The sequence below is a fragment of the Hibiscus syriacus genome, unplaced genomic scaffold (genome assembly GCF_006381635.1).
Source record: "Hibiscus syriacus cultivar Baekdansim isolate YM2019G1 unplaced genomic scaffold, ASM638163v2 tig00111806_pilon, whole genome shotgun sequence".
In the NCBI taxonomy this organism is placed as follows: domain Eukaryota; kingdom Viridiplantae; phylum Streptophyta; class Magnoliopsida; order Malvales; family Malvaceae; genus Hibiscus; species Hibiscus syriacus.
The window spans coordinates 587,296-599,987 of NW_024063184.1; the positions used below are offsets into that span (position 1 = coordinate 587,296).

At 37.4% G+C, this 12,692-nt stretch overlaps 1 protein-coding gene across 1 annotated transcript; it reads left to right on the forward strand.

Annotated features, from left to right (window-relative positions):
- The first annotated feature begins 411 nt into the window (after window positions 1-411).
- Window positions 412-12,634, forward strand: LOC120170984 (RHOMBOID-like protein 2). The gene is made up of 3 exons (XM_039178814.1): window positions 412-590; window positions 12,117-12,280; window positions 12,445-12,634. The coding sequence occupies exons 1-3, from the start codon at window positions 427-429 to the stop codon at window positions 12,579-12,581; spliced, it is 465 nt and encodes a 154-aa protein (XP_039034745.1). The 5' UTR covers window positions 412-426; the 3' UTR covers window positions 12,582-12,634.
- Window positions 12,635-12,692: the final 58 nt, after the last annotated feature.

Consider the following 12,692-nt stretch of genomic DNA (forward strand, 5'->3'; position numbering starts at 1 on the left):
TGTTAAATAAAAGCTTTTAATTGCCTATTTCAAAATTATTGACAAATACTGAATATTTTTAAAAGTGTATACAGGGGATTTATTTAGAATACGTGTATTATTTATTGCATTAAAAAAGAGGCTAGGTTACTCCATCAACCCACCGCCTTCCTGACAAACCACCGAGACGAGATACACGTATCCAGCACTATGTTGAACTTCACCTCTCTGTAGTTTGATATAAACTTCAACTCAATCCTCCCAAAAGAACCCAGCAAAAACACCACCACTTTGTCCACTAAACACCGAAAGAAGGGAGTTCTGTTTTGCAGGAGAATGGCAACTGGGGATCCAGAAAGAGGAGTAGTAGGAGGCAATGAGAAGAACAAGGGACATCATGGCTATGTGGAGAACGATGAAAAGCAATGGACTCCATGGCTTGTTCCGATGTTTGTGGTGGCAAATGTCGCCGTTTTTGTTGTAGTGATGTTTGTTAATGATTGTCCTAAGAACAACCTGCGATATGAAGGCGGCTGTGTGGCTAGGTTCCTCGGCAGGCTTTCTTTTCAGCCTTTGAGAGAAAATCCTCTCTTTGGTCCTTCCTCTAATACGCAAGTCTCATATACCCACATATCTAAATTTGAACTCTTTGCTCTCTGGTTTTCTGAGATTTCATTTTTATGCACTACTTCTGTGTGTTTCTATGAGTTAATTGCATCTTATGTCTCCAAATTATAACTCTTATTTTAATTTTATCTTTAAATTTTTAAATATTTTAATTTCATCCTCAAAGTATGATTCTCATTCTAAATTAGTCCTTAAAATTTTGAACATTCTAATTTCTATGACCCTTTGTCTAAATTGCTTCCTAAACTTTTGAATCTCTCCCTCGACTACATGAGTCCACAATTGTTAGAAGAAACTGAAGCCTGGTTAGCCGTCGTTGGTCTGTCACATTCAGATATGTCCCACGTGAGATTAACTATCTGGCCGATAAGCTTGCTAACCGCGGCCGTCACACTAGTTTGGGGCTTTCGGTGCTACCTCAACCACCTCAGGAGACCCAGAACATTATAAACTCTGAACAATCCAACTTGAGAGGATGCTGTAACCATTGATAGCTCAGTGTCAATATTTGTTACCAAAAAAATAATATAACTTGGCCTAATGAATTTATTAACAATGAATGTGATTAGTATATACCTATAGTTTGAGATAAAATTAGAATTTTCAAAAAAAAAAATTGGAGACCAATTTAGAATGAGGGTCATTGTTTGGGCATAAAATTAAAATTTTCAAAAGTTTGAGAACTAATTTAGAATGATAGTCATAGTTTAGAGATGAAATTGGAACACTTAAAAGTTTAGGAATCAATTTAAAATGAGAGTCATACTTTGAGGACATGTGATGTAATTAACTCTTTTTCTATTGTGATAAAGTTAGCAGACAATATTTTACAGTCATGTGTGATTTGTGAAAGCAAATTGTTTAGTTGTCAAGAATACCAAAATAAGAAGGGGAAAAAGGATTGCTTGCAAGTTTTAGTTATGGAATGTGAACTTTCATGTTTCTGCAACTGTTTTGGACAACTGGTATCTTATAGAAGTTTTATATGTAGGAAGTTTTTCATTGTCGATTCATCTCAGTCCAATTGATCTTCTATAGGATTATCCTCGGATCACGCTGCTGAGGGTTTATCAATCTCTAATTTGCTTTGATTCTATGAGCTGATGAAGAAAATTAACTTTACAAGACCGGAAATTTTTCTGTGATTTGATTGATATTAATTAGGGTAAAGTACATAAATGGTCTTCCGTCTATAGGATGTTGTTTTGTTGAATACCCGACTATTAAAAGTCACGAAATGGTTCCCGAACTATAGGGTTATGTTTTTTTGAGTCTCTCAACTATTAAAAGTTACAAAATTATCACATGACTATTTATATATTTCAAACTCATCTTTTTTGTTAAAGATTGACGATCGTCTAGACTGGATGTACGTTAACCTGCTGACTGTGATATCATAAAATCTGATATTAGAATCTCAAATGACTACATAACTCAAACAGTTATAGGATCATATTTTATCATATCTCAATCAACATGTTAATGTTTGGCTCAATGACCGTCATTTTTTAAACAGAAAAGGATGAGTTTGATACATATGAATAGTCAAGTGACCATTTTGTAACTTTTAATAATCTGAGACTCAATAAAGTAGTGTCCTATAGTTGAGGGGTCATTTGTGTACTTTACCCTATTATTTAAGGTTATGATTTGTATTCTTTCTTGTTCATTTAGCAGCAATCCAAATTCTCAATATTGGGTTCTCAACAAAAAGTGCATTAATCGGTTTATGGTACTGTATTTAAGAATTCATGGCATATTGGAGCTGAAGTAGGAAAAGACATCTGATCCCAATCCAAGTAATAGGGATGGGGACATGGAACTTACTTTTGTTTTTGTATAGTTTATTGCAAATTATAAATTCATATATAATTAAAAATGATAAATTATCTATTTAGTCACTCACCTATTATTTTATTTCTATTTTGGTCATTCAATTTATTATTTTCAAAATCATGCTTAAGGTTACCTTTATTAAAAGAGAAAATCGCCTCAGTGACCAAAAAAAAGTTATAATATACGATTTTAACCAACTTTTTTTGGATTTGCCAAAATGACCAACAAAATCGCAACGCGAAATAAAAATCGCAACGCGATCCCCAGAATCGCAAATCAGTTTCCAAAATCGCAACGCGATTCTTGAAAATCGCAATGCGATAGTACAAATTCGCATTGCGATTTTCCAAAATCGCAACGCGAATATGAAAATCGCAACGCGAACACATAAATCGCAACGCGTATCCGTAAATCGCAACGATAATACATAAAATCGCAACGCGTATCCGTAAATCGCAACGCGATATTTAAAGCGCCATTATAATCGCTACGCGTATTTTATTTTCAAATTACAAAAAGAATATTAAGACAAAATCCCGTAATCGCAACTCATAACCTAAAACCTAAAATCACAACTCAGTCCCATCTCCATCTCTCACTCTCTACGGCGAAGAAATCCGTCCCCATCTCCGAAGATTTCCGTCCCCATCTCCGGCGAAATCCCTCACAACCATTCACGGTCAGAAATCCCTCACAATATTCAGAAATGGAAAATCATCCTCCGAGGGTTAGTTTTTTTAATTATTTTTATTTTGAAATGTTTGCATTATTGTAGGTTTTTCATATTGAAACTGATGATAAGTTTACTGGTCATTTCAATAATAGATTAACCATTTCACTTAGATTTCATTTCGCGTTACGATTCTGTCGTTGCGATTTTCATTTCGCGTTGCTATTCTCTCGTTCCGATTTTCAAGTTAGTATTTGTCTTTGTCTTTGTTCTGTCTTTTGGTTGAAGTAATGCAATCCATTCAAGTTTCAATTTGCAGAAGAGTCGCAACGAGATAAATGAAAATCGCAACGAGAGAATGACTGTCGCAACGAGAGAAATGAAAATCGCAACGAGAGAATCGCAACGCGAAATGAAAATCGCAACGAGAGAATCGCAACGCGAAACCAAAATCGCATTGCGATTTTCATTTCGCGTTGCGATTCTCTCGTTGCGATTTTCATTTCGCGTTGCGATTCTCTCGTTGCGATTGTCATCTCGCGTTGCGATTCTCTCGTTGCGATTTTCATTTCTACCAAAAGACAAAACAGTGTTGCAAATTTTAGTTTCAAGAATAAACTACTACTTTTTATGTTTATTGTTTTTGGTATATCTTCACAGTGTAGTTTTTGGTATATCTAACTTGGTATGTTTATTGTTTTTGTAGAAATTTTTTTCGGCTCAATTGACCTTGAGAAATAAAGTCAGCCTGGCCACTACAATTGCAAGAAGCTTTCACCTGCTCAAAGACAATTGTTTGAGGAAACCTGCTTCGGGCCATGGCTGAGAGTACAGTATCCGGGTGGAGATGCTAATTTGACCCATTTGTGGCTTCAGACCATGACATCAAATCTACCCGACAGTATACAACGTGGTGAGGAAGAGATATGGTTTCATTTTCCACCAGCGTATACTTGTTTTGGGCGGAAGGAGTTCTGCTTAATCACTGGTCTACGATTCGGACACGATATGTAGGCCGGTACACTCGTCATATCGCCCGCCCATCATGGTTATCCCGGGTTTTTCCGGATGAGTCAATGGAGAAGCCGAACCTACATGTCGACGACCTGAAGAAATTGTTTAATAAGAAAGCTGGTTTCACTCGGATGGATGACGTCGATGTTGTCCGAGTATGCCTTCTACTACTTGTGTATGCCGGCTTTTTAGGCAGAGAGGCCAGACAACCTATTCATCGGGAGCTAATAATATTGGTAGAGGACCTGAATGCATGGAATCTGTTTCCGTGGGGTTCGTATATATGGAAAGCTACCTGGACTAAGTTGTCGTCTGCCTTTGATGACCGCAAAAGTTTGCGGGGCGATGGGTCCAAATACACTTTGTCAGGCTTTGTTTGGGCCTTTAAGGTAAGAATTTCTATATAATGTTTCTAAAATTATAATTAATTATTTAACAATTACTAATTTTGTTATTATATTGTTTGTAGATTTGGATATTCGAGGCTTTCCCCAGCATGCGTACATATGCAATAAAAACGTCAAATGATATTCCCAGGGCTATTTCCTGGAAGAGGAAAACTCTGTTGGATTGGGAAGACTTAATACCATATGCCACAATAAATAATGTAAGTTAACACAAATACTTTCATATAATATATAAACAGTTATTAATAGTAGACGTTTAACTTTGTTTGAGTTTTTATATTTTAGGAGGCTAACATTCCATTACAAAGACTGACACCCACGGAGGAAGAGCTTGCCACTGATTGGTGGCAAGCTAGTCAGAATTTTTTTGATGGCACGGATGATGAGCAGCATCCACTTCCTCCAATTCGAGAGCCATCACCTCACCTAGAGCCATCACCCGATCGACCCGACTATACACCTCTAGAACGAGAGCCATCACCTATCCCGTCACATCATCGAGCCTCTTCTCCACCATCACCTCATGATAGGTGACCGGCAAAGATGCCACGACTCCTATCTCCCTGTTCTCCACCTCCACCTCAACGGGATGAGTCAAGGGAGTTACGTGATGAGGTCAATGCCTTGCGTGAGGAGATCGGTACTCTACGCGATAACGATGGTGCATGGCGTGTGGAGGTGTCAACTTTACGTGGTGAGGTTGCCGCTCTACGTGAGATGATAGTATCGTTGCAGAATGAGGTTCATACTCTACGCAACGAGGTAAGTTTAAGATTTTCCATATTTAACTTAATGATAAATTTACTCGTAATTTCACTTAGATTAGCCATTTCACTTAGATTGCTTAGTAAATTTATTCGGTTGCTGCCAATTCTGCTAAACTGTGTATTCTTTAACACTGTGAAATAGTATTTGTCTTTGTTTTGTCTTTTGGTTGAAAGTAAATTTGTTCGGTTGCTGCCAATTCTGCTAAACTGTGTATTCTTTAACACTGTGAAATAGTATTTGTCTTTGTTTTGTCTTTTGGTTGAAAGTAAATTTATCCATTCAAGTTTCAATTTGCAGAAGAAGAAATAGTTTACTTTCGCAACACGAAACTTAAAATCGCAACGCGAAACCAAAATCGCAACGCGAAATGAAAATCGCAACGACAGAATCGCAACGCGAAACCAAAATCGCAACGACAAGATCGCAACGCGAAACCAAAATCGCATTGCGATTTTCATTTCGCGTTGCGATTCTTTCGTTGCGATTTTCATTTCGCATTGCGATTCTGTCGTTGCGATTTTCATTTCGCGTTGCGATTTTGGTTTCGCGTTGCGATTTTAAGTTTCGTGTTGCGAAAGTAAACTATTTCTTCTTCTGCAAATTGAAACTTGAATGGATAAATTTACTTTCAACCAAAAGACAAAATAAAGACAAATACTAACTTCAGGGTATTAGTTTGAAACATATTTTTCTTTGTTATCTGATGCATTTTGTGAACTATGATAGAATAATGACTTGGGTGAATACAATGCAAGTTTGAAACATATTTGTCTTTGTTTTCACTGTTTAAATATCATGTCTGTTTATTTACTGATTTTTGTATTTAATTATTTAGCGGCCCGATAGAGTGGATGCTTTACGTCGGGTTATGCTTGCACGACGGAGTTCACGCATCAGACAGCGTGCACGTGCTATTAAGTCTCCGTACACCCCAATAGTGCGAAGACACCGCAAGAAGAAGCCTTACTCGCCTGTCATCCCTCAAGAGTCCACTCCTATCGTTGAAGAGGCCCCCCTATCATTCCTCGAGAGTCCCCTCCCACCGTTCAAGAGGCCACTGTCATCATTGAAGAGGTCCCTCCCACCATTCAAGAGCCCGATTCACATGGCGTCATATGTAGGCTTCTTGAGAAACCCTCTGACGTGCCGCACATGATGGATTCAAGTTGGCTCTTGTATGAGTTACCGGCCAGTACCATACCGGTATCTGAAGAGGAGAGGGAACAACTACCGGACACAATTCTGGATAACACCCTTTGGGCTAAGACCGCTGTTGATTTTTATCTACATGAGCGGAGCCAGGGGTGTTTCACTGACATATGCAAGCTCACCGATGATATCTATTTGTTGCTTGATCGGTCTTGGTGGGGCGTATTATTAGGGGTCGAAGACAATGGCTATTTCGATGGGGGGGTAAGTCTTATATTTTTCTTATATTTCAATTTGATTAATTTTTTTTTTAAATTTATGTAAGTCACTAATATATGTCTTTTTTTGTAAAACAGCATATCGATGCGTGGGTGACACGTCTTCTAATAATAAGAAAACTTAAGAAAAATAAAAATATACGATATACAATTATGCCGACGTCTTTTCACGCCGTTCACTTGAAGAATGCACGAAATGAATCATTTGATTTGGGCAATGGACAAGCTAAACTTTATCCTGCATGGTGGGAGGTCGATAAGGTTAGTATTTATTTAGATTGAGTTTAAAGGTTTTATAAAATAAGTGCGCAAATGAATGAATTATTACTTATGATTGCAGGTGTTTATCCCTGTTTTGGAACGTAAACATTGGATTCTCGTCGAGCTTCAGCTCCCATCCCTTAAGACAATAGTGTATGACAGCATGATAAATTACATATCATTGGCTGATTTAAGAGATGTTATTAAGGGATGGAGCTCTCATTTGGCTAAATTCTTGGATGCGATCAATTATTGGACTCGTTCTGGAAACAAGAAGCCAAAGAAGCTCAATATTACAGTTATTAGAGACGAGACCGCGCCACAACAAACGAGCGGAGCCAGAGGAGATTGTGGTCTTCTCGTATGCTTGGCGTTGGAGCGTTTGACGACGGGAAGCATCAAGTATCTACCTCCCACCGATAGAGATAGAGCTGCAGTAGGCTTGTGGTTTCGGCATTATATGGCTAAATCGATATATACGAGACGCTGCCTACCTGCATCCGCGTTATAAAATGTCCATAAACAATTGGTAAGTTTATACTTTTGGTTTGAAAATGTTTGGTTAAGTACCTAGAATTCAATAATTTGCTGTTTGTAGGTTTTAGATGTGTAGAAAGTGTTGTTTGAGCAAATGTTTGGTTTCTGCAGGTTAATCTCAGAAGTGAACTGCGTGAAAATGATGTATGGCTGCAAAAGTTGATTCAATAGTTTAATTGATTGTTTTTTGATTGTTTAATTGATTTGTAAAAGTTGATTCAATAGTAGATGATCGGAAATAAGAATTATTGCTTATTTTTTGATTGTTTAATTGATTTGTAAAAGATGATTTGTAAAAGTTGATTTGTGTAATTGATGCGAATATAATTCTTATTTGTGCTTGTTTAATTGATTGAAATGTAATGGTTGATTTTGTTGATTTCAATCTGCATTATGTTGAAGGCAAAATTGACTATCGCAATGCGAAATGAAAATCGCAATGCGAAATGAAAATCGCAATGAGAGAATCGCAATGCGAAATGAAAATCGCAATGCGGAAATGAAAATCGCAACGAGAGAATCGTAATGCGATTTTCATTTCGCATTGCGATTCTCTCGTTGCGATTGTAATTTCCGTGTTGCGATAGTCAAATGCATGCCTAATAGTGATAACAACTGAATAACAAGAGTTGGTTAAGTCAAAATGGTTGGCCTGAGTCATTAATTCAACTGAAAATGTTAAAAGTTCACACATAAAATCCACATAATACAACGTTTGCATTTAAAATCACCTAAGTTAACAGTCCCAAAAGGTGAAGCCAATTGTGATTGGGATTTTGAAGATGGTTGCCTTTTGCTTGACACCATATGAGCTTTGGATTTTGATGAGGATCCATATTTTGGTAGAGGAAAAGATGATTTTGATGGCACTGGTGATCCACATGTCAACCTTGTATGACCACTTTCCTTGCACCGACTACATGTCGATCTCTTCTTCTCTTCACCCTTAGACGTATACGATCGTGACTTTTTGGTCGGCCAGGTAGCCTTCTGTCCATGGCTGGTGGCAAAACTGTTTGTAAGTCATCTGGTATGTCCCACTCAGAAGGATGTGGAATAGGGTAGACAATCTCGGCATAAGTCTGTCGATAAACTTCTGTAGTGTAGCAATCCATAGCGTATGCGCTTGAATCATCTTGGTTTAAATGAAGAGCAACTTTTATAACATGGCCACACGGATAACCAGATGTTTGCCATTTCATACAACTACACGTCTTTGCATTTAGATCGACTAGCCCATTTAAGTTATTATCCAGTACTTGAAACAAAGTGTTTGAACATGGTTCAACTCTCCATGACGTTGACTTCACAACACGTTTCGTTATCTTTTTTTCAGTCCATGGTGTAACACGATGTTCCAATGTTCCTGTAAATTTAAATAAACAATACTTAGTAAATATATAAATATGATAAGTTACGAATTCAAAGAAATATACCTGCATGGTTTCTTTTCTTGTAGTACCACTGTTGAATAGAGGCTCGAAAAAACTCCATTAACATAGTAATGGGTAATTTCTGGGAATGACGACTTAGAGCGTTGATTGATTCTGCACTATTAGACGTCATGAAACCATATCTTGCTCCAAGTTGATGTACTCTTGACCATCTTTCAAACCCGACATCTTCTAGTGTTTGAGCACACTGAGGCAAAACACGTCTTAAACAATTTATATGCTTATTGAAATCCACTTCCCGATAAGCTTTTACAGCCTTCCAGTATGTCCATTTGTGCTTTTTATACCAGCAGACCTTGATTTTAGATTTCTATACAAATGAACACCACAAAGTCCATGAAAAACATCTGGGAAACACCTTCTAACAGCGTTGTCAATTGAGTTTGCCCTATCGGATATGATTGTCAGATTGCTAATAGGACCTATGCAATCCCTAAGATGCCCCATAAACCATGTCCATGAATCAGAGGTTTCAGATTTGCCAACCCCGTAAGCTATTGGCAATATCCCATTGTTAGCATCCATGGCTACTGCTAATAAGTTTACTCCAAGGTATCGACCTTTCAAATGTGCTCCGTCAACTATAATAACTGGGCGCATGCAAGTAATAAACGAACGAATCTACAAAATAATATACACAAGAAATATAATCATTTAAATGTGAAATGCATGTAACTAACAAAAATGAGTCAACAAAATTATATTGATTTACTAACCGTAGCACCAATGGCGATAAACAGCAACTCAAAGCGTCCATCTCTATCTGTTTTGATATGAGTTACCGACCCAGGATTTTTCAGCTTTAAATTGTGACAATAAGCCGGCAGTTGGGCAAACGATGCTTCTGGCGACCCCCTCAACAATTCCAAGGCATAACATTTGGCTCTCCAAGCTTGAGAATATGATATACCCTGCCATTCAAAAACATTAACTCAGCCAGAAAACCACCCAACACCTTTTTGTTTGCCTGTCTATGGTGAGGAAAAACTTGGGTTCTTGAACATGTATGTTTATCAATAAAAGTCCTAACTTGAAACATTTTGCAATCTTTTATTCTCTTTGCAATCATACGCCACGTACAGTTTTTGTCAATCATACACCTTGTTTCGAAACGATCTTTGCTTGATTTGTTAACTTTTAGTTGATAGCCATCTTCCACACATTTCGTATACAAAGCTATCTTCAAGTCTTCCTTTGTATCAAAACAATCATCTTTCTTGACGCGAATAACTTTTGTGTAACAATCAACTGCTTTCTTTGCCAACTCTTCTTCCGGTAACTGAAGTAATTCTGGCATATTCCAGTTATACTCCTGTGGCATTTTCTTTTCTTCGGGGACCTTTTCTTCTTCTTTTTCTTCTTCAGGATTATATGAATTACAGAATGGATGTTCAACATGTTCATTCACAGTCGTAACTTCCTCCTCATTATCATCAACAACATCTTCCTCGGCAACGGGTGTTTCATCATCAAAATTCGGGTATTGACCAATATTAAAATCATTACACACATGGTCTGTTTCTTCTTCTGAAACATCATCAAAATCCGTGTATTGACCAATATCAAAGTCCGGATATTGACCAAGACCAAATTCGAATACTGACTAGTACTCACAATTTTTCTGTTGGCTCATCATCGTCTAACTGGTCAATACGAAAACCGGAATTTGGTGCTGAAAGTTGATTGGGATTTGGATTAGAGAAAGGTTGTGGGTTTTGAGAAAAACTTAGTTGATTACTACCCTACTGACCCAACAATACTACTTCTAGGTTCAACAACATACAATGTAACATCATCTTGTGAAACACTAATGTAAGCAATGAATCGTTCAACATCTTTATTGTCGGTTAACAAATAAACTTTACCATTTCTCTGATAAGATAGCCTAAATCCACTTAGGGGCTCTAAATTCAATTTATTTGAAACACGTAGCATTAGAGTTTCATAAGTTAACTTTTGTAAAGACAATTTAGTTGAAGATTCATGGGTAAAGGCATATAATGTAAAACACCATGAACATTATCCCATGACCCTCCAAAACACAAATCTATCCAAACATGATCAACATTAGATGATTTCATGGTTGTAAATTAATTTACTAAACAGACGAGCTGCGAAACTAAAACCTGTTGCCGGATTGGGAAGGATGTCGTTGGATATAGGAACGGATGTCGCCGGAGAGAGTGATAGATGGAGATGGAATGAGTTGCGATTTAGGGATTTAGTTTATGATTTCAGTGTTATATACCCAAAATTTCAGTGTTGTGATTTACAGATTCTCGTTGCGATTTACGGATTATCGTTGCGATTTACAGATTCTCGTTGCGATTTACGGATTATCGTTGCGATTTACAGATTCTCGTTGCGATTTACGGATTATCGTTGCGATTTACGGATACGCGTTGCGATATACGGATACGCATTGCGATTTACGGATACGCGTTGCGATATACGGATACACGTTGCGATTTATGTGTTCGCGTTGCGATTTTCATATTCGCGTTGCGATTTTGGAAAATCGCACTGCGAATCCGTATATCGCATTGCGATTTTCAAGAATCGCGTTGCGATTTTGGAAACTGATTTGCGATTCTGGGGATCGCGTTGCGATTTTTATTTCGCGTTGCGATTTTGTTGGTCATTTTGGCAAATCCAAAAAAAGTTGGTTAAAATCGTATATTATAACTTTTTTTTGGTCACTGAGGCGATTTTCTCTTATTAAAATGTACCCTCTTAAAAGAGGATCATGCTTTTTTTTTGTGAGTAGTTGGTGTTTAATGAGATTTCTTCATGTTTTCTATTTAAATTTGATGTATTTATTAAATAGTTTATTAAACGTAATAAAAAAATTACAAGCAAATTTATTTAGTTTTGTTTGTTCTTATGATGTAATTTTTTGATACTTGTAATTAGAGGTCTAATTTCTATATTCGTCCCAGGTTACTAAAATATCAGAAACGGGCCTGTAAGTTGGGTTTTGGCTATCTTCGTCATTCAAAATGTACATGGTTTTTCAGCTGTTCACTGGATTCAAGCGAGTGACTGTGTGAAGTTGAACATTTTGTATCTTCAAGGTTTAGCAACCCTTCATTGGTCACAATTGTAACTCATGTAATTTTGTAATGTTCCTCGTCAGATTGGAAAAACTGGGAGCGCTGAAGTGGAACAAGGTAGTGCATGGAAATCAAGGATGGAGGCTTATCACTTGCATCTGGCTGCAAGCAGGAGTTATTCATCTGCTCGCCAACATGTTGAGCTTGGTCTTTATTGGCATACGCCTCGAACAACAATTCGGATTCGGTACGTTATATGTTCCGATCTTAACGTTCGATTAGTTATTCCAAATTATCTATGGAGAAATTTTCACATTACATAGTACTTTTAGAATATGCAACATTGATATCTACCTAGAGGCTTTGGTCCATCATGGTGTTAAAATTGATATTTGTTCTTACTCTTGACAGTACGTGTTGGGCTTATCTATCTGTTGTCTGGTCTCGGTGGGAGCATGCTATCGGCTCTTTTCATTCAGCGTAATATCTCTGTCGGTGCTTCCGGAGCTTTATTGGCCTTCTCGGGGCAATGTTATCGGAGCTGCTGACTAACTGGACTATCTATATAATAAGGTATGTTACTTCCCCTTGGTTTCTATCTCCTTTACATGCTATATGCCGTTGGAATGGTAATTGACTTCATGTTGGAGCTTAAGATA